This window comes from Cucurbita pepo, chromosome 10 (assembly GCF_057944985.1).
Source record: "Cucurbita pepo subsp. pepo isolate OVF chromosome 10, ASM5794498v1, whole genome shotgun sequence".
In the NCBI taxonomy this organism is placed as follows: Eukaryota; Viridiplantae; Streptophyta; class Magnoliopsida; order Cucurbitales; family Cucurbitaceae; genus Cucurbita; species Cucurbita pepo.
Window position 1 is genome coordinate 8,648,740 of NC_141807.1, and position 20,501 is coordinate 8,669,240.

The 20,501-nt window shown below is 35.8% G+C and overlaps 1 protein-coding gene across 1 annotated transcript; it reads left to right on the forward strand.

Moving 5' to 3' along the window:
• The first annotated feature begins 4,156 nt into the window (after window positions 1–4,156).
• Window positions 4,157–6,179, forward strand: LOC147790586 (uncharacterized). Its single transcript, XM_087127445.1, has 2 exons — window positions 4,157–4,847; window positions 4,952–6,179. Exons 1-2 carry the CDS (start codon window positions 4,250–4,252, stop codon window positions 4,957–4,959), a joined length of 606 nt encoding a protein of 201 aa, XP_086983571.1. The 5' UTR covers window positions 4,157–4,249; the 3' UTR covers window positions 4,960–6,179.
• The last annotated feature ends 14,322 nt before the right edge of the window (window positions 6,180–20,501 follow it).

Sequence of the window (20,501 nt, forward strand, 5' to 3'; positions counted from 1 at the left end):
CTGAGAGATGACCGTATTGTTGCACATCCTGAATAAAGTACCGTAGGCAAGCGAAGCTTTTGAAAATGAAAGCGTGTAGAATTCAGATCCACTTTCTCTTCGATTCGTAAACTTCGGATCTGATCATCATTTTGTCTCCGAGTGACTAAGAGAGAATTTAGGCCTGGCGTGCATCCGATTCGGTCAACAATAAGGTACAAAGTGGATTGATAAAATGAGCTTGAAGTTCCATTTGTTGGGTTTTATGTCCTAAAACTCATAGTTTGTAAACAAAGATATATTCTATTTTCAATAAAGTTATTATTGTTGTTTATTCAGAAAAAATTGTTATTGAATAAAGTGAACTTTACGATCATTAATCTAAATCCAATAAACTAAGAACACTCTGGCTATAGTATGACTACTTGAACTATATGTAGAGACATAAGAGTGGATCAAGTTCAAGTATATAGTCAAAATGATCTATAGTATAAGGATAAGGCTGAGTACCTTATTCTGGGGACACTATGGATGCGGCCCACTTTTGTATATGATATAAATAATGCGATCACTAAATTGTGCATGTGGAGACATGTGAGTGGGGGCGTCCTATGCAATGAGTATTGCATAAGATCGGACCATGAAGAAAACCACTCTCACTTTATAAAGTCGTTTACTGTTGAGACTGATTTTCTTTTCATTCGATAACCTAGGTAACTCGGTTTTAATCCTGAGCTAACCATGAACTCCTGTTTATTCGGAATTATCCTTAGATTTGCATGGGTGAGAGTGGCTCTAGTTCGCCGACTCAACAGGCCTCCCATTTCAGGGGTAAGACTGGGTGAATGGCTGGGGACGTGGGGTGCAAGACGGAATTCACTCCTACCCACTTTTAGGGATAGAAGAAAGGTAGTTCCCTTAAGCACTGACTCCAGGTCTTGAACAAGGGGCCCCACCCTCTCATTGGCCTGAGAGGGATTCGGTTTACTGGTTGGACCACAAACCAATTGTTTATTAGAGGATCAGTGAGACATAAGGAACAAGAAGTAACTTCAGGGGTAAAACGGTAAATTGACCCAGCTCTAGTTACGAACAACCTGTGAAGGATCGACTTACTAATCATGGTTATATCAGATGGACAGAAATATATCTATAGTGAGGGGAGTGCAACTACTAGGCTATAGTGGAGTGTCCTAGTAGTTAACGAATGTTGGTTAACTAGGTTAATGAGTTTAATCGGTTAATCTTGAATCGTTGGAGCCCATGATCTATAGGTCCATTAGGTCCCTCTGCTAGCTCATATCGGACTAAACCATAGAACAGTGTGACGAGTGAGTTCGAAGTGTTCGAATTCAAATTAGGGAATATGCGTTACATATATACGATATATTTAACCGCAATTTTATTTTATTTACGAAATAAACGAAAAGAGAGAATCTGAGATATTTAAATAAGATTTAAATATCTTAATCAATTATGTGTCGGAATTGACTGGGATTGGCATTTGAATTAATATTAAATATTAATTAAATAGTTTAATTAATTATTTAATGTTACTTTAATTTGAAATTCATTATTCAAATTAATTGTTGAATTAAAATGAAGAAAGTCAAAATGTTGACTTTCATCTAATTAAAATGAAGAAAGTCAAAATGTTGACTTTCATCTAATTAAAACAAAAGAGCAAGTCAAAATGTTGACTTTCATCTAATGGAAAAATCATGTTAGTGGAATTTTGAGGTGTCAAAATTTGGTTTAACCAAACTTGCATGTTTGCCAAATAAACCCCACAAGTTTGAGTGGAATTTTGAGTGTCAAAATTTGGTTAACTCAAACATGCATGCTTGCCACATAATCTCAAACATTTGAGTGGAATTTTAAGTGTCAAGATTTGGTGATCTCATGTTTGCATGAACATGCAAACTTGACTCTTTAAATAGAGTGATCATGATACTTGGAAGGGATTCTTCATCTTGATGAAAAACCTCTCACAAGCACTCTCTTTCACGTATACAAAATCCCTCCCAAGTTTAGTCACTCACCGGATTCCACAATCCCGTTCTAAGGCCGGAGAATAGTGGAGAAGACACTAGTGGTGGTTCGAAATCGGTTCGTGAGGCAAAAGGAGTTTGAACTACAAAAGGTTAGTATTTAAACTCATTAAGTTTTAATACTTATGAACATGCTAGTCATTTACAATAATTGATGTTCTAAAAGTGCCTAAGATCCAAATTGCTTCCGCATGTGTTATATTAACACCATCAATTGGTATCAGAGCAAGTTTTAGGCACTTTATTTACATTAATTTGATCATGGTGGGTACCATTTCATGCATGAAATTTGTGGTTGCTAAAGTGGATGGTTTTGGTTTTGGCATTTTTTTTTATGCTTCCATTTGATACAATTATTGTAATAAGCCTAAGGTGTATGGGCTTTAATAAATGAAGAAAGGTCTGTAATTTTTATAAAGTCATTAGAGTCCACTTTAGGTTGTAATTGATCGAAAATAGAAGAGATAAGCAAGATGAACCGAAGAGGATGGAAGAGGCGGTTCGGGTGTTTTTTCTGTCGTTGGGGACCGATTGAACGTTTTTAAGGGTTGGTTGGTCCAGTTCGTGATCGTCGGGAGCGGCTCAAGTTATTTTTAGTTATTAATGTAATAATTTAGTTAATTGCTTGCTTTAAAATGCCAAAACCAACCCACTTTAGTGTGTTTAATTAATTATGCATTATGAATGTATGTTTTAATTAAATAGTAAATGTATATGCATAAAGTATGTCATATAGATTTAAAATCCCACCATAGGCTAAGCATGTTTCATGCATTCCAAGTATGTTATAAGTGTTATAATGTATAGTATGCATGTCTTAGGGTTCCATGAGTGATAGATATAAATTGTTATATTATTGCATGGAATGGATGATTATATAAATTGTTATATAAAGCATGTTATAGGTTATTTTCAACGTCATAAAATGAGGTAGACGTTAAAATCTATAATAAAGATAACAGCATGCTCACTAAGGGTTAAGAACCGAGCACGATCAATTTTAACAGTTAAAAGGGGTCGATGTCTTATAAAATTGCGGTTACGAGAAAGCTCACCTGGCACGATCTTGTCTAAGGCTGAAGGTACTTAAGTTGACGGTTTACGGAACACCTACTACCTGGAGATCGGACCAGTACTTGAGCTTAGTTAGCCGAGTTTTATGAGCATGCTTAAGTGATTTAAGATTTAGAAAAATCACCTAGACTTAAGTTATATTTAATTAGCCGGAATATACTTAAGTAATGAGTATACCCAACCATATAAAATACTTAGTGGGAGGAAAATGGTGTATAAGATACATCGTTTTCTCTTCACGCTCTCTGTAAAATTCACACAGTGAGATTCATGCTCGGCCTCGTGTCGCCCTGAGAGCGTCCTCCATTCGGAAGGTATTTGCATGAGTCAATAACAAGGGGAATTGAGAAAGTATTTATAGTAAGTGGGAGAAGGAAGTCAACACGTCCTATGGTCTCCACCACTAGGTTGCACCGTGAGATTCCCATGTTCCGCCTGCATGTTGCCCTAGAGCAACTACCCATTCGGAGGGTCGTAACATGGGAGTCGGAACAACGCAAACTCTAGAAATGGATAGGATTTCTTAGGTCCATTCCCAACTTTGGCCTTTTCATTCGATAGCGTTGTTGGGGCCGATTTCTGAGGTCTGAAATTGGTGGGTCACACTTGCGAAGAATTACTAAGAGTTAGTATATTCTTGACCAAAATAGCGATAACTAAAACACTATAGGAACAAGAGTTATTCTGGGATTAGTGTTTAAGTCAAGAATGTCTTGGTTTAGTGAATGAGTGATTGACTGCCCCTCGGTAGCAGTTGCTCTAACTCACTAAAGTATCGTTGCAAATCAATAATGATTTGGGTACATTATTACATTTGCTAAAACTGATTGGATTAAACAGGATTAAGTCAAAATCACTAATAGAATTTTCTTTATATCACAGCATGACAAACTCAATAGTACAATTACTCGCTTCTGAGAAATTAAACGGCGACAACTACACAACTTGGAAATCAAACCTAAACACAATACTGGTCATTGATGATTTAAAGTTTGTTTTAACTGAGGAGTGTCCTCCAAACCCAAACTCAAATGCAAACCGAACAAGCTCGGGATGCATATGACAGATGGATAAAGGCAAATGACAAAGCCCGAGTGTACATTCTAGCCAGCATATCTGATGTTTTGGCTAAGAAACACGATGTTATGGGTACTGCTAAAGAGATTATGGAATCTCTAAAAGGGATGTTTGGACAACCGTCCTTCTCCCTTAGACATGAAGCCATAAAATACATTTACAACTGCCGTATGAAAGAAGGGACCTCAGTTAGAGAACATGTCCTGGACATGATGGTCCATTTCAATGTGGCAGAAGAAAATGAAGCTGTCATTGATGAGAAGAGTCAAGTCAGTTTTATCATGATGTCTCTTCCGAAGAGCTTCTTCCAGTTCCGCACCAATGTGGTTATGAACAAAATAGAATATAACTTGACTGCTCTTCTCAATGAGCTACAGACTTATCAGTCCCTCTTAACAAACAAGGGACAAACAGGAGAAGCAAATGTTGCCATCTCCAAGAAATTACTACGAGGATCGTCCTCCAACAATAAGTCTGGACCTTCAACTTCTAAAAGTGTTTTAATGAAGAAGAAGGGAAAAGGGAAAAATAAGATTCCTACTAACCGCAAGAACAAGGTTCAAAAGGTAGATAAAGGAAAATGTTTCCATTGCAACGAAAACGGGCACTGGAAGAGAAACTGCCCAAAATACCTTGCAGAGAAGAAAGCCGAAAAGACACAACAAGGTAAATATGATTTACTCGTTGTAGAAATGTGTTTAGTAGAGTATGACAACTCAACTTGGATACTAGATTCAGGGGCGACTAATCATATTTGTTCTTTTTACCAGGAAACTAGCTCCTGGAGAATGCTTGCGGACGGCGAGATAACACTCAGGGTTGGAACAGGAGAGGTTGTCTCAGCAAGATCAGTAGGAAATTTAAAGTTGTTTTTTAGAGATAGATTCATTATATTAGATAATGTACTTTTTGTTCCTGGAATGAAAAGAAATCTAATATCCATCTCTTGTTTATTAGAACAGTTGTATAAAGTATCTTTTGAAATCAATGAAGTGTTCATTTGCAAAAGAGGTATTCATATTTGTTCTGCAAAACTAGAAAACAACTTATATATGTTAAAACCGAGCAAAACAAAAGCTATTTTAAATATTGAGATGTTTAAAACAGCTGAAACTCAAAATAAGCGACAAAAGATTTCTCCTAATACCTATCTTTGGCACTTAAGACTAGGCCACATTAATCTCAATAGGATTGAGAGATTGGTTAAAAGAGGACTTCTAAATAAGTTAGAAGACAATTCTTTACCTCCATGTGAGTCTTGTCTTGAGGGTAAAATGACTAAACGATCATTTTGCGAAAAAGGCTATAGAGCCAAAGAAACCTTAGAACTCGTGCATACAGATCTCTGTGGTCCAATGAATGTCAAAGCACGAGGAGGGTATGAATATTTCATCAGTTTTATTGATGATTATTCAAGGTATGGCTATCTTTACCTAATGCATCACAAGTCGGAAGCTCTTGAAAAATTCAGAGAGTATAAGACTGAGGTTGAGAATCTATTAGGTAAAACTATTAAAACACTTCGATCAGATCGAGGAGGAGAGTACATGGATTTAAGATTTCAGGACTATATGATAGAACATGGAATAAGGTCTCAACTCTCAGCCCCTGGTGTGCCTCAACAAAATGGTGTATCAGAAAGGAGAAATAGAACTCTATTGGACATGGTTCGGTCCATGATGAGTTTCGCTCAATTACCCGATCCGTTTTGGGGATATGCAGTGGAGACTGCTACATACATTTTGAACATGGTTCCTACTAAGAGTGTTTCAGAAACACCTTATGAGTTATGGAAAGGGCGTAAAGGTAGTTTACGTCACTTCAGAATTTGGGGATGTCCAGCACATGTGTTGTTGCAAAATCCCAAGAAATTAGAACGTCGTTCAAAATTATGTCTATTCGTAGGATACCCCAAAGAGACGAAAGGTGGTTTGTTTTATGATCCTCAAGAAAATAGAGTGTTTGTATCAACGAACGCTACATTCTTAGAGGAAGATCACGTAAGAAATCATCTACCTCGTAGCAAACTAGTATTAAGTGAGATTTCTAAAGAAGTTACTGATAAAACAACAAGAGTTGTTGATCAAGCTGGTCGTTCAACCAGAGTTGTTGATGGAGCTGACACTTCTGGTCAATCACATCCTTCTCAAAAGTTGAGAATGCCTCGACGTAGTGGGAGGGTTATAACTCAACCCGATCGTTACTTGGGTTTGATAGAAACTCAAGTCATCATACCTGATGATGGCGTTGAGGATCCATTGTCCTATAAACAGGCAATGAATGATGTTGATAGAGATCAGTGGATTAAAGCCATGAATCTTGAAATGGAGTCAATGTACTTCAATTCAGTCTGGGAACTTGTAGATCAACCAGATGGGGTAAAACCTATTGGTTGCAAATGGATCTATAAGAGAAAACGAGACCAAACCGTTAAGGTACAGACCTTTAAAGCAAGACTAGTAGCAAAGGGTTATACCCAAAGAGAGGGGGTGGACTATGAAGAAACCTTCTCACCTGTTGCTATGCTTAAATCAATTAGAATACTCTTGTCTATTACCACATTTTATGATTATGAAATTTGGCAAATGGATGTTAAGACAGCTTTTCTAAACGGCGATCTTGAAGAGAGTATCTATATGGCTTAACCAGAGGGGTTCATTGAACAGGATCACGAGCAAAGGGTTTGCAAGCTTAAAAGATCCATTTATGGGTTGAAGCAAGCATCTCGATCCTGGAACATAAAGTTTGATACTGCGATCAAATCTTATGGCTTTAAACAGAATGTTGACGAACCTTGTGTTTATAAAAGGATAGTCAACTCTACAGTAGCTTTCCTGGTGTTGTACGTTGACGATATCCTACTAATTGGAAATGATGTGGGAATTCTGACTGACATTAAGCATTGGCTGGCGACACAATTCCAAATGAAAGATTTGGGAGAGGCTCAGTTTGTTCTTGGAATCCAAATTGTTCGAAATCGCAAGAACAAAACACTAGCTTTGTCTCAAGCATCGTACATCGACAAAATGTTGATTCGATATAAGATGCAGGACTCCAAGAAAGGATTATTACCTTTCAGGCATGGAGTTCATTTGTCGAAGGAACAAAGTCCTAAGACACCTCAAGAAGTTGAGGATATGAAACACATTCCCTATGCATCAGCGGTCGGTAGTCTGATGTATGCTATGCTATGTACCCGACCCGACATATGCTATGCTGTGGGAATTGTCAGCAGATATCAGTCCAATCCGGGACGTACTCATTGGACTGCCGTTAAGAATATCCTCAAGTATCTTAGGAGAACGAGGGACTATATGCTAATGTACGGTGCTAAGGATCTGATCCTTACAGGGTACACTGACTCAGATTTTCAGACCGATGTAGATACAAGGAAATCGACATCAGGATCTGTCTTCACTCTGAACGGAGGAGCAGTAATATGGAGAAGCATAAAGCAAGGTTGCATTGCTGATTCCACCATGGAGGCTGAGTATGTTGCTGCTTGTGAAGCAGCGAAAGAATCTGTATGGCTTAGGAAGTTCTTAACTGATTTGGAAGTCGTTCCAAATATGCATCTTCCCGTCACTCTTTATTGTGATAACAGTGGAGCAGTTGCAAATTCAAAAGAACCAAGAAGCCATAAGCGAGGAAAACATATTGAGCGCAAATATCATCTCATAAGGGAGATTGTGCAACGAGGAGATGTGATCGTCACACAGATAGCTTCAGAACACAACATTGCTGATCCATTTACAAAGCCCCTCACGGCTAAAGTGTTTGAAGGGCACCTAGTGAGTCTAGGACTACGAGTTATGTAATCTAGGGCAAGTGGGAGAAAAGGCATGAGTATGTGATGCCCTAGTTTATTGTATTTCTCTCTACTCAACGTTATAAAACCCCACTAGAGTTTTAGTCCAAGTGGGAGTTTGTTGGGTTTTATGTCCTAAAACTCATAGTTTGTAAACAAAGATATATTCTATTTTCAATAAAGTTATTATTGTTGTTTATTCAGAAAAAATTGTTATTGAATAAAGTGAACTTTACGATCATTAATCTAAATCCAATAAACTAAGAACACTCTGGCTATAGTATGACTACTTGAACTATATGTAGAGACATAAGAGTGGATCAAGTTCAAGTATATAGTCAAAATGATCTATAGTATAAGGATAAGGCTGAGTACCTTATTCTGGGGACACTATGGATGCGGCCCACTTTTGTATATGATATAAATAATGCGATCACTAAATTGTGCATGTGGAGACATGTGAGTGGGGGCGTCCTATGCAATGAGTATTGCATAAGATCGGACCATGAAGAAAACCACTCTCACTTTATAAAGTCGTTTACTGTTGAGACTGATTTTCTTTTCATTCGATAACCTAGGTAACTCGGTTTTAATCCTGAGCTAACCATGAACTCCTGTTTATTCGGAATTATCCTTAGATTTGCATGGGTGAGAGTGGCTCTAGTTCGCCGACTCAACAGGCCTCCCATTTCAGGGGTAAGACTGGGTGAATGGCTGGGGACGTGGGGTGCAAGACGGAATTCACTCCTACCCACTTTTAGGGATAGAAGAAAGGTAGTTCCCTTAAGCACTGACTCCAGGTCTTGAACAAGGGGCCCCACCCTCTCATTGGCCTGAGAGGGATTCGGTTTACTGGTTGGACCACAAACCAATTGTTTATTAGAGGATCAGTGAGACATAAGGAACAAGAAGTAACTTCAGGGGTAAAACGGTAAATTGACCCAGCTCTAGTTACGAACAACCTGTGAAGGATCGACTTACTAATCATGGTTATATCAGATGGACAGAAATATATCTATAGTGAGGGGAGTGCAACTACTAGGCTATAGTGGAGTGTCCTAGTAGTTAACGAATGTTGGTTAACTAGGTTAATGAGTTTAATCGGTTAATCTTGAATCGTTGGAGCCCATGATCTATAGGTCCATTAGGTCCCTCTGCTAGCTCATATCGGACTAAACCATAGAACAGTGTGACGAGTGAGTTCGAAGTGTTCGAATTCAAATTAGGGAATATGCGTTACATATATACGATATATTTAACCGCAATTTTATTTTATTTACGAAATAAACGAAAAGAGAGAATCTGAGATATTTAAATAAGATTTAAATATCTTAATCAATTATGTGTCGGAATTGACTGGGATTGGCATTTGAATTAATATTAAATATTAATTAAATAGTTTAATTAATTATTTAATGTTACTTTAATTTGAAATTCATTATTCAAATTAATTGTTGAATTAAAATGAAGAAAGTCAAAATGTTGACTTTCATCTAATTAAAATGAAGAAAGTCAAAATGTTGACTTTCATCTAATTAAAACAAAAGAGCAAGTCAAAATGTTGACTTTCATCTAATGGAAAAATCATGTTAGTGGAATTTTGAGGTGTCAAAATTTGGTTTAACCAAACTTGCATGTTTGCCAAATAAACCCCACAAGTTTGAGTGGAATTTTGAGTGTCAAAATTTGGTTAACTCAAACATGCATGCTTGCCACATAATCTCAAACATTTGAGTGGAATTTTAAGTGTCAAGATTTGGTGATCTCATGTTTGCATGAACATGCAAACTTGACTCTTTAAATAGAGTGATCATGATACTTGGAAGGGATTCTTCATCTTGATGAAAAACCTCTCACAAGCACTCTCTTTCACGTATACAAAATCCCTCCCAAGTTTAGTCACTCACCGGATTCCACAATCCCGTTCTAAGGCCGGAGAATAGTGGAGAAGACACTAGTGGTGGTTCGAAATCGGTTCGTGAGGCAAAAGGAGTTTGAACTACAAAAGGTTAGTATTTAAACTCATTAAGTTTTAATACTTATGAACATGCTAGTCATTTACAATAATTGATGTTCTAAAAGTGCCTAAGATCCAAATTGCTTCCGCATGTGTTATATTAACACCATCACCATTGTCGTTAGGTCGAAGATCTCTACTTGGTTTAGTGCACTTTGGTAGTTGCGAATGTTGCCGTAATCGAATGTCTTTCTCATTCGACATTCTCTGTTACCAAGCACTCATACTCGCCAGGGTTGAAGAGACAGTCCGTGAGCTAATTGGGTTTCGAGATTGCGTATACGCGAAAAGAGCTCGCTTTCGACTTTCTCCTCGGTGTTTTATGCTCGGTTCTGGTTCAGGAAAGGGTCTCATCTCTTTCATTGGAGCACATTGATGCCAAAGGAGTCTTCGGAACCGGTGGAGAGGCTATGATGACTTTAGGCTATTCAAATAGCATGGCTGATACCACAAAGAAAGGGTATCTAAGTCATACTAGTGGAATAGATTTTTCATAATAATTATCTCGATATATGATACCAAAAACCTGCCTAATGACTGATAAGGTAAGGGGTTTCAAAAGACAAAAGAATGACAATTCTACGTGTGATAGAAAAGGAGATCTTTTTTTTTTAGTGTGCGTGGTTCGCCTGCCTTCCTGACCACGGATAGGCTTTGGGGATTTGCACTTCAGCCCCTTAGAATACCACATCAAGGTAACAGGATTCGAACCTATGGCTCTCTGAAACTTCTTCATCGGTTATTTGGGCGCATCTTTCTTAAAAGAATTGTGACGACAGATGACCTATGTGACGACAGCAGACAACATGCCTGCCTTCCTGACCATGGATAGACTACGGGGCTTTGCACTTCGGCCCCTGAGAATACCTCATCAAGGTGACAGGATTCGAACCTATGGCTCTCTGAAACTTCTTTATCGGTTATTTGGGCGCATCTTTCTTAAAAGGATTGTGACAACAGATGATCTATTTGACGACAGCGGACAACATAATGAAAGCGCATCTTCCTTAAAAGGATTGTGACAACAGATGAACTATTTGACGACAGCGGACAACATAATGAAAAGTTCCTAGAAAGAATACAATAGAACAATTTCTGTAATGCTCTTTTTGAAGTCCGGCCCTTCCAAGAATATGTTTCATTCTGTATTCTCATCTTCTTGATTCAATGTTTAAAAACCACATTTTAAATCATATTATCTTGCATAATTCATTTTGATATAATTTTGTTGGGGGCATTTTGAGAATCGAACTTGAGACCTCTCACACCCAAAACGATAATCATAACTTGAGACCTCTCACACCCAAAACGATAATCATACCACTTAGCATTTTGATATAATTTTGTTGGGGGCATTTTGAGAATCGAACTTGAGACCTCTCACACCCAAAACGATAATCATACCACTTAGACCAAATGCCTTTATAGTAGATTTATAATTCTTAGTTGCTAGTCTATATATTTTCCGTGCCTCAATATATGAAAAATTTATAGAAGTTGAAGATGCATTGCCACGCATTCCTTTGGGTCAGGCCCCATAGATAACTATTTTGATTTTTTTGTTTTTTTTTTTTTAAATTGTGCTTTTTTCTTTTGAAGGGGCATTTCAAGAATCAAACTCGAGACCTCTTACACCCAAAGCAAGAATCATACCACTAGACCAAATGCCCTTATTAATGACTATATATTAAGTTTTTTATGGAACGTATCATCATTATTTCATCTATTTTCTTTGTTAATGAAATCCATGAGCAATTATTATTATATCTTTTAGATCTTTTAGATCTAGACCGCTGTTAAATTATTTACATAGGGTTTGCGATAATTACGGTAGAGAGAAGAAAACAGAATAGAAGTTATTTAAAGAATAGAAGTTAATTACCGTAGAGAAGTTAATTAAAGAATAGAAGTTAATTACTGCAGAGAGAAGAAAAAATAATAGAATTACTATAGATAGAAGAAAAAATAATAGAATTACTATAGAGTGAAGAAAAAATAATAGAATTACTATAGAGGCAAGAAAATAGAAGAAAAAATAATAGAATTACTATAGAGAGAAGAAAAAATAATAGAATTACTATCGAGGCAAGAATAATAGAATTACTATAGAGGCAAGAAAATAGAAGAAAAAAGAATAGAATTACTGTAGAGGCAAGAAAAAAGAATAGAATTACTATAGAGGCAAGAAAAAAGAATAGAATTACTATAAAGGCAAGAAAAAAGAATAGAATTACTAGAGGCAAGAAAAAAGAATAGAATTACTAGAGGCAAGAAAAAAAGAATAGAATTACTATAGAGGCAAGAAAAAAAGAATAGAATTACTATAGAGACAAGAAAAAAAAGAATAGAATTACTATAGAGGCAAGAAAAAAGGGAGTTCTTATTTAAGGGAGTTCTTATTTTTTATTTTCTCGTGTAAGTTTTGGTTTGATAGAGACAAGAAAAAAGAATAGAATTACTAGAAGCAAGAAAAAAGAATAGAATTACTATAGAGGCAAGAAAAAAAGAATAGAATTACTAGAGTTACTATAGAGGCAAGAAAAAAATAGAATTACTATAGAGGCAAGAAAAAAAGAAAGAAAAAAAGAATAGAATTACTATAGAGGCAAGAAAAAAAAGAAAGAAAAAAAGAATAGAATTACTATAGAGGCAAAGAAAAAAGAAAGAAAAAAAAGAATAGAATTACTATAGAAGCAAAGAAAAAAAGAAAGAAAAAAAGAATAGAATTACTATAGAGGCAAAGAAAAAAAAGAAAGAAAAAAAGAGTTCTTATTTAGAATAGAATTATTATAGAGGCAAAGAAAAAAAAGAAAGAAAAAAACAATAGAATTACTATAGAAGCAAAGAAAATAAAAAGAATAGAATTACTATAGAGGCAAAGAAAAAAAGAAAGAAAAAAAGAATAGAATTACTATAGAAACAATAGAATTACTATAGAAGCAAAGAAAATAAAAAGAATAGAATTACTATAGAGGCAAAGAAAAAAAGAAAGAAAAAAAGAATAGAATTACTATAGAGGCAAAGAAAAAAAGAAAGAAAAAAAGAATAGAATTACTATAGAAGCAAAGAAAAAAAGAAAGGAAAAAAAAAGAAAGAAAGAATAGAATTATTATAGAGGCAAAGAAAAAAAGAAAGAAAAAAACAATAGAATTACTATAGAAGCAAAGAAAAAAAGAAAGAAAAAAAGAAAAAAAGAAAGAAGAAAAAAAGAAAGAAAAAAACAATAGAATTACTATAGAAGCAAAGAAAAAAAGAAAGAAAAAAAGAAAAAAAAGAAAGAATTACTATAGAAGCAAAGAAAAAAGAAAGAAAAAAAGAAAAAAAGAAAAAAAGAAAGAAATAAGAAAAAAAGAAAAAAAGAAAAAAAGAAAGAAATAAGAAAAAAAGAAAAAAAGAAAAAAAGAGTTCTTATTTTTTATTTTCTCGTGTAAGTTTTAGTTTGATAGTTACATTTGACACATATTACACAAGTATAGTTACATTTGACACATATTACACAAGTAAATGATATTAAGAGCATTATCATTAAATAATAATACACTAGGTTGAGACATATACATAGGGGCATTTCAAGAATTGAACTCGGGACCTCTCGCACCCTAAGCGAGAATCATACAACTAGACCAAATGCCCTTTCTAAAAAAAATGCAACATTTTTGGCTCCTACTCAATATATTTTTTTCCTTCAAGTTTGAAATCTATTTTCTTAAGCGGTTGTTGGACTATAAAACAAAAAGTTGATGGTCTAGTATTTTACTTGTAAGTAAGACCCAAGTTCATCTTTAGAAATTTTCTTTACAATAATAAATAGACCCAAGTTCATCTTTGTTGTTGTCTAATTGTGATTTTGCAAAAAGCTTAACTAATATGAAATATCGAGGTAAATCAAGAATATATCCTACACGTCATTCAAGATGACAATAAAATTGAGTTAAACTGAACGCAGTTTTAGTTTCATGTTTAGTAGGTTCAAGATGAAGCATAATTGTATTAATGATATTAAAGAGAAATTCGTGTTTTATTAGAAGAGACCAACTTCATTTAAGGTACTAGAAGTTTAAACTACTTCCATTGTAATTTCAATCACTCCACAATGATTACAAATTTAGGGTTGGCTAATTGGACATCAATTATCAACTTTAGGTTATAATTTAGGTAGTAGCCATTATAATATTGATAACTCTCTCAAAGTAGAGTTATATCAAGTCTTTTTATAGTTAATATTGCACCCTTATTCACAATTTTCTCATTTATTACCCATTTATTCTACTTAGTGAGCATGAAATCGTTTATTGCGGTCTAACATGAAAAAAAAAAATTTGGCATAAATCGATCTTAATTGTATATTTAGTTGAGTTATATGGTAAAATTTCAGACATCTATGCTAAACCATGTGGGAGTAGCAAATTTGGAAACAAATGGGGGATGACATGAAAATTTTAAATCCACATCATCAGTCCAAGTGGGTCATTGACTACCCAATGAGGAACATCCTATGTGGACTACTTATTCCTTTTCAGCCCTAAAGGGAACCCATGCTCAATATAAAAGGAAAAGAAAGACCAAGAGAAGAGGAGCCACACTTTGGGGGAGAAAATCGAATTACACAGCAGCAGCCTCTGCTGTGAAACCAGAGAAGAAGAAGAAAACACTAATCCAGAAGCTGTTGACAGCAGAAAGAAAAGAAGACCAACAAGGATTGATTAGGGCAAAGAGGTGGACGTGAGAGCTCAAGAGAAGGGAACTTCCATTGACGAACGGCAACAAACTGGGATAACTCTCTATTTCCTTATTCTCTTTGCTTATTCCATCAATTTTACACGATGAAGATGCGGATTCCTCTGTTTAATTCAGTTTGTATGGAGAGTTAAACTTAATAGGGGAGGCGAGAGAGTTTTATATAGTTTAAGTATGTTGACGGTATGATTTTAGTTTATTAAAAGTTGTTGTTAATAGCCCTAAGCAATGCTCCTAACGTTCTATTAACCACCTTAGTTTGCTCGTTAATCTGAAGATGACTTGTAGTTGAAAACAATAATTTGTTACCCAATTTATGACTTAATATTCCAAAAGTGACTTAAAAATTTAACATCCCTATCTTTTTTTGTGCAGGAAACATTGGCAACATTGACTACAAAACTTATAAACATCGTGCTTCATGGCAAAGGTCATATGGATCGTGATGAACATTTTCTCCCATATCTTTGTTTCCCTAACTAAAGTTTTCCAATAACTCCCAAACTTCATTACCTTATATAACCTCTTGGGATAAGGATTCATATAACATTTCATAAAATAAGATCTACCGATGAATTTCATAGCATTTGAAGGTCATCTAGGTCATGAACCGAAGGTAAATTACCTTAGGGGCACTATGGTCATTTTACACCGTTTCTTCGTTTACCTACTTATCCTTATCCAATGACCACCAAATTTGACTTCTAACCTCAACATACTATAATATGCTCTGTATTAAAATATGATAGGCAGCGGAGCTCATATAGTGGGTTATTTTAATGTTACTTAAATCTCGAGCTATTTGATCGGTTCAGGGTCTTAACTCACGGTTCTTTGGGTTTTTCTTTCATATATCCTTAATTCATACTTGGTTTAGGGTTCATATGAAAATCCAAGCGATTTCTACAAGTATTTCTTAACAAAAAGTCCAAGGTGGCTACTTGCCTCGTCGTCGACGTTTGGGACGTCCATTCTTGAGCTTCCAGTATCTAAATTACTTCAAAATTTCCTTCCACGTACTCCTTATTGTGTCTAGTTTCTGAAACCATAAGATTTTCTATGAGAATCGGTCTGAAATGGGGTTAAAATCGAGAAAACTCGAGAAAAGGTCAAATTTTGAGTTGACTTGGACAATTCAGTTGAACTGGCCATATCATCGTTTTCTTCCTCTGAATAGGAAGAAGATGCGCATTTTTCGCGTCGCCGCCATCTGAAACTCAGTCTGTACAGCCACATTTACAGCGTTTCTCTCCTCGATTTCTTCGTGAAACTTAAAGATGGGTATTACAAGGAAGGGCTAGTGATTGATTTGATACCTTCTCGTGGATCGTAGCCTAAGATATTCGCTTCCAAAGTTCATCCAAAATTTGATTTATCGCCGGAGATAAAACAAAGGATTTCATATTGGGTAGCCGATTCTAGGGGTTTCAAGGCCCTATTTCTTCATCGAACCTCTTCCATATCCTTTCTTCAGGCTAAAGGAATTGGTTTGGAGGAACGTCTTTGAATGTAAGACGTTAATTTTCAAAAATCGTTCTCGGTATGCAACTCACTCGAAACGCCAGATTTTTCAATCTCTTGGGTAGCTTGTTTTACGATGTTTCCTCTCTCGATTCCTTCATCAAGTTTACTCAACTTCTTCCTCTGAAGCTAGAGGATCCTTAATTTGAAGGAAAATAGATCGTAGATAGGAATTCGACTCTTATCCCCAATTTAATTTTGAAACCCATTTCCTTCAATTCGACACGCTCTAGAGGTTACTTTTCTTTGTGGTGTTCTATGGAAGCATTCCTTGGAGGTGTAGAAACTGATTGGAATTATTCTTGCTCGACGAATCATCATGTATCCTCGGATTGGATTTTCAAGTTTTTCTTGAAGTTCTTCAATGGTAGATTGAATTGGGGGAATGGTTTCTAGGGTCTTTCAGAACTATATTCCTTCATAGAACTTGTGGGTAATCTTGTTGAGAAACGGTAGGAATAAGTTTGAAGAGAAATGGTGGAGGATTGCTCTCAAATTTCAAAGAAATCTGAAAGTAGGAGACCCATAATCTAAACGCTTGCCCTCGATTGGGGGATCGTCCTTTCTCGATTCTTATTCCATATTGTTTCTCCTACTTCAGATTTATAAGAGGAGCTTAAACCGACATTGAGAACTCCAGATTCTTCGTTATTTAGAAGTTTGAAGAGAAATGGTGGAGGATTACTCTCGAATTTGGAAGAAATCTGAGAGTAGGAGACCCACAATCTAAACGCTTATTGCCTTCGATTGGGGGATCGACCTTTCTCGATTCTTATTCCGTATTGTTGCTCCTACTTCAGACTTTATAGGAGGAGCTTAAACCAACATTGAGAGCTCCAGATTATTCGTTATTTAGATATCGAACTTTCTAAATAATTTTTTGGAGATATCAACTCCGATCATAGCCTTACCGACCTTGGCTTTGCATACTAGTCATTGGATGTGATGATCCGTGCGTGTTCGTTCTAGATCATATCAAATTTTGGAAGAGATCCGACGGTTGAAATTTGTGTTCGAAGGATTTTGCTCGGATGGTCACGGTAGATGCTCTGATTCTAATTAGAGTGGCATTTCTACAATTATCCATTCTTCTAGGGGTATTTTGGTAATTTGCCACTTTTCGAATATTTTAATATTATTTTTCTCCAAAAATCCATAATTTTTCTACAAATTCCTGATCGCTTTTTTATCATTTTTGGCTTATTTTGAATCTAGAGAAGAACAAAAAATACTAGATTAAAAATAGAGGTTAGTCCATGGCCCACACTCCAAAGTCCACTCTCATCCACGACCAACTCTTAGTTACTTGATAAAAAATGATAAACATGGAGTGAGTAAAACTTAGTAAGTAGCCTACTCGTAGGTTCTTAATGGCGACCTTAAGCTAGGATATTACTTCTTGTTATGTTTTCAGGATCTTAGAACTTAGAGGTCATCGTGTCATGTATCATATACTGATCCTGAAAACCTTCCGCTAAAATAACCTTCAATTTTCTCCCCATGAACACATGAGTGGTGTCATCATAATCATGTAATCCTACTGGTAAATCGTGGTGCAGGACATCTCATTTAGCTTATGGGAAAGGTAGGCCTATCATAACATCCAGCTCATGATACATATTGCAGGACATCCTACCTAAAGAGGAATAGGGGCCTTTTAGTACACATCGTAATGCAGATAATGGTTACTTATGGGTATGGATCCTAGCAACTTATTTAGCATGTTATTCACATAGTTCTAGGTACTTGGTACATGGATTATTGATGAACCTAGGTTTATACATAATGTCATGGGTTAGGCTTTAGGAGTTGAGGTTTGAGCTTAGGAAAACATTAGAGGGTAACCTAACGTGGACTAATTTGTGTGAAACCCTACTAGCACTTTGAGAACCTCTTTCCTTCACCAAACTTATGGGTAAACTTATATAGAAGGTGCAGGAACAGGTTTGGAAATGAATAGTGGACTATAGTTCTCGAATTCTAGGTAAACCCATGAACACGATGCCCCAAAACAAAAAACTTGTATCTCTCGATTGGGTACTCGATTAAGCTTGCTTCTTGCCCCTAATAGTCTACCCTTATTCATAATTTATAGACAGATTTTCCACTACCATTGAAACGTCTAGAATTTCTATAATTTCATTCTTGATTTTTCTGAATCTTCTGCCAGAAAAGTCTTCTCCGATCGAAGCCTTCCTTTTTTAAGCAACTTGTAATTCTTATTCTATAAAAAATTTAATGATTCGGGAAGTTTATACAAATTAGAAAAAGTACCATTTTCTCAATGTTTTTTCAATTTTACTTGTTCTTTACTTCGATACAACCTAGTAGGGATTATACACTGTCTCTTATTGGAGACCTTGAGTGTTGCAAATTCTCCTCTCTTTCGAAAACTTTTAGTCATCGAAAGTGTTTATTCTAAAATAGGTCAAGGTATAAGGTTCTTATTTTTCTTCTGTTTCCCAAGTGGCTTCTTTTACTCTATGATTCTTCCATAGGACCTTAACAAGAGAGATTTTCTTGTTTCTCAATCATTTGACTTTCTTGTCTATTATTTGAATCGGGTCTTTTTTATACGTTAGGTCATCTCTCAAGAAGAGAGTTTCATGAGTCAGTACATGCGAACGATCTAGGGTATACTTCCGTAGTATGGATACATGAAAGATATTATGTACTGCAGACAAGTTTGGGCATTGCCCGATTCTATAGGCCACAGATCCAATCCTTTCTAATATCTCAAAGGGACGGATAAACCTAGGGCTTAGCTTCCCCTTTTTACCCTACCTGAGCACCCCTCTCATGGGGTGCTACCTTTAGGAATATATGATCCCCTACCTACAATTCCATGTCCTTGCGCCTTAGGTCTGCATAGCTTTTCTCTCGGCTTTGTGCGGTTTGTATCCTAGCTTTAATCTTCTAGACTGCGGTGTTGGTACTTTGCACCAACTCTGGCCCAATAGTTGTCGTTTGCCCCCCTTCTTCCCAAAAGATAAGGGATCGAAATCTTCATCCATAGAGAACCTCGTATGTGGCCATTTGTATGGTGGCTTGGCAAGTATTATTATAAGTGAATTTCATAAGGGGTAGGTACTTATCCGAGCTTCCTGCAAAATCCATCACATATACCCTCAACATGTCTTCCAATATTTGCTTGAGCATTTCTGTTTGACCATCTGTTTATGGGTGGAATGTCGTACTATAACTGCGTACCCAATGCCTTAGTTGAATTTTCCAGAAGCGAGATTTAAATCTGGCATCTCGGTCTAATACTATTGCCTTTTGTTGAATTTCCAGAAGCGTACCCAATACCTTTACTGATAAATATTCATTTTTAATGTTAGCAAGAGTAGCTCAGTTGGGAGATTGTTAGACTGAAGATTTGAAGGTCACACGTGTTTTATCCACGTTCAACGCACCTAATACAAGTTTATTACCTGACTATACAATCTAAAAACATAACTTGCTTATTCAATCTAAAATTAGTGATTATTTCTTTTTTAAAAATAATGAATTAGCGGAAATACCTTTACTTATGAATTTTCATTTTTAATATTAGCACGGATAACTCTGTTGGGAGAGCGTCAGACTGAAGATTTGAAGGTCACGTGTTTGATCTCCACGTTCACCACACCTGATTCTAGTTGCATAATCCGACTATTCAATCTAAAATTAGTCATTATTCCTTTCTGAAATCTCAATGAATTATCGGAAATACCTAACGTGTTCTAGTTCACCGCACCTTAAACAAGTTGGATAACTTGAATATCTTATTAAAAATTAGTGATTATTTCTATTTAAAATTTCAATGAATTAGCGAACCTTTACTGATGAATTTTCATTTTTAATGTTAGTGTGGATAGCTCAGTTGAGATAGCGTTAGATTGAAGATCTAAAGGTCTCGTGTTCGATCCATGTTTACCACACATGGTTCACGGTGCATAATTTGACTATTCAATATAAAATTAGTGATTATTTCTTTCTAACATTTCAATTAATTAGTGGAAATACCTTTACTTAAAACTTAAAAACTTTCATTTTTAATGTTAGCGGGAATAGCTCAGTTTGGAGAGCGTTAGATTTAAGATTTGAAGGTCATGTGTTCGATCTCCACGTTCACCGCACCTGTTTCTTTTTGCATAACCTGACTATTCAATAAAAAATTAGTCATTATTTCTTTTTAAAATCTCAATGAATCAGCGAAAATACCTTTACTGATGAATTTTCATTTCCAATGATT

Excerpts from the sequence above, each read along its gene's own strand:
- LOC147790586 (XM_087127445.1), top strand. The coding sequence starts at position 4,250 with ATGGGTACTGCTAAAGAGATTATGGAATCTCTAAAAGGGATGTTTGGA.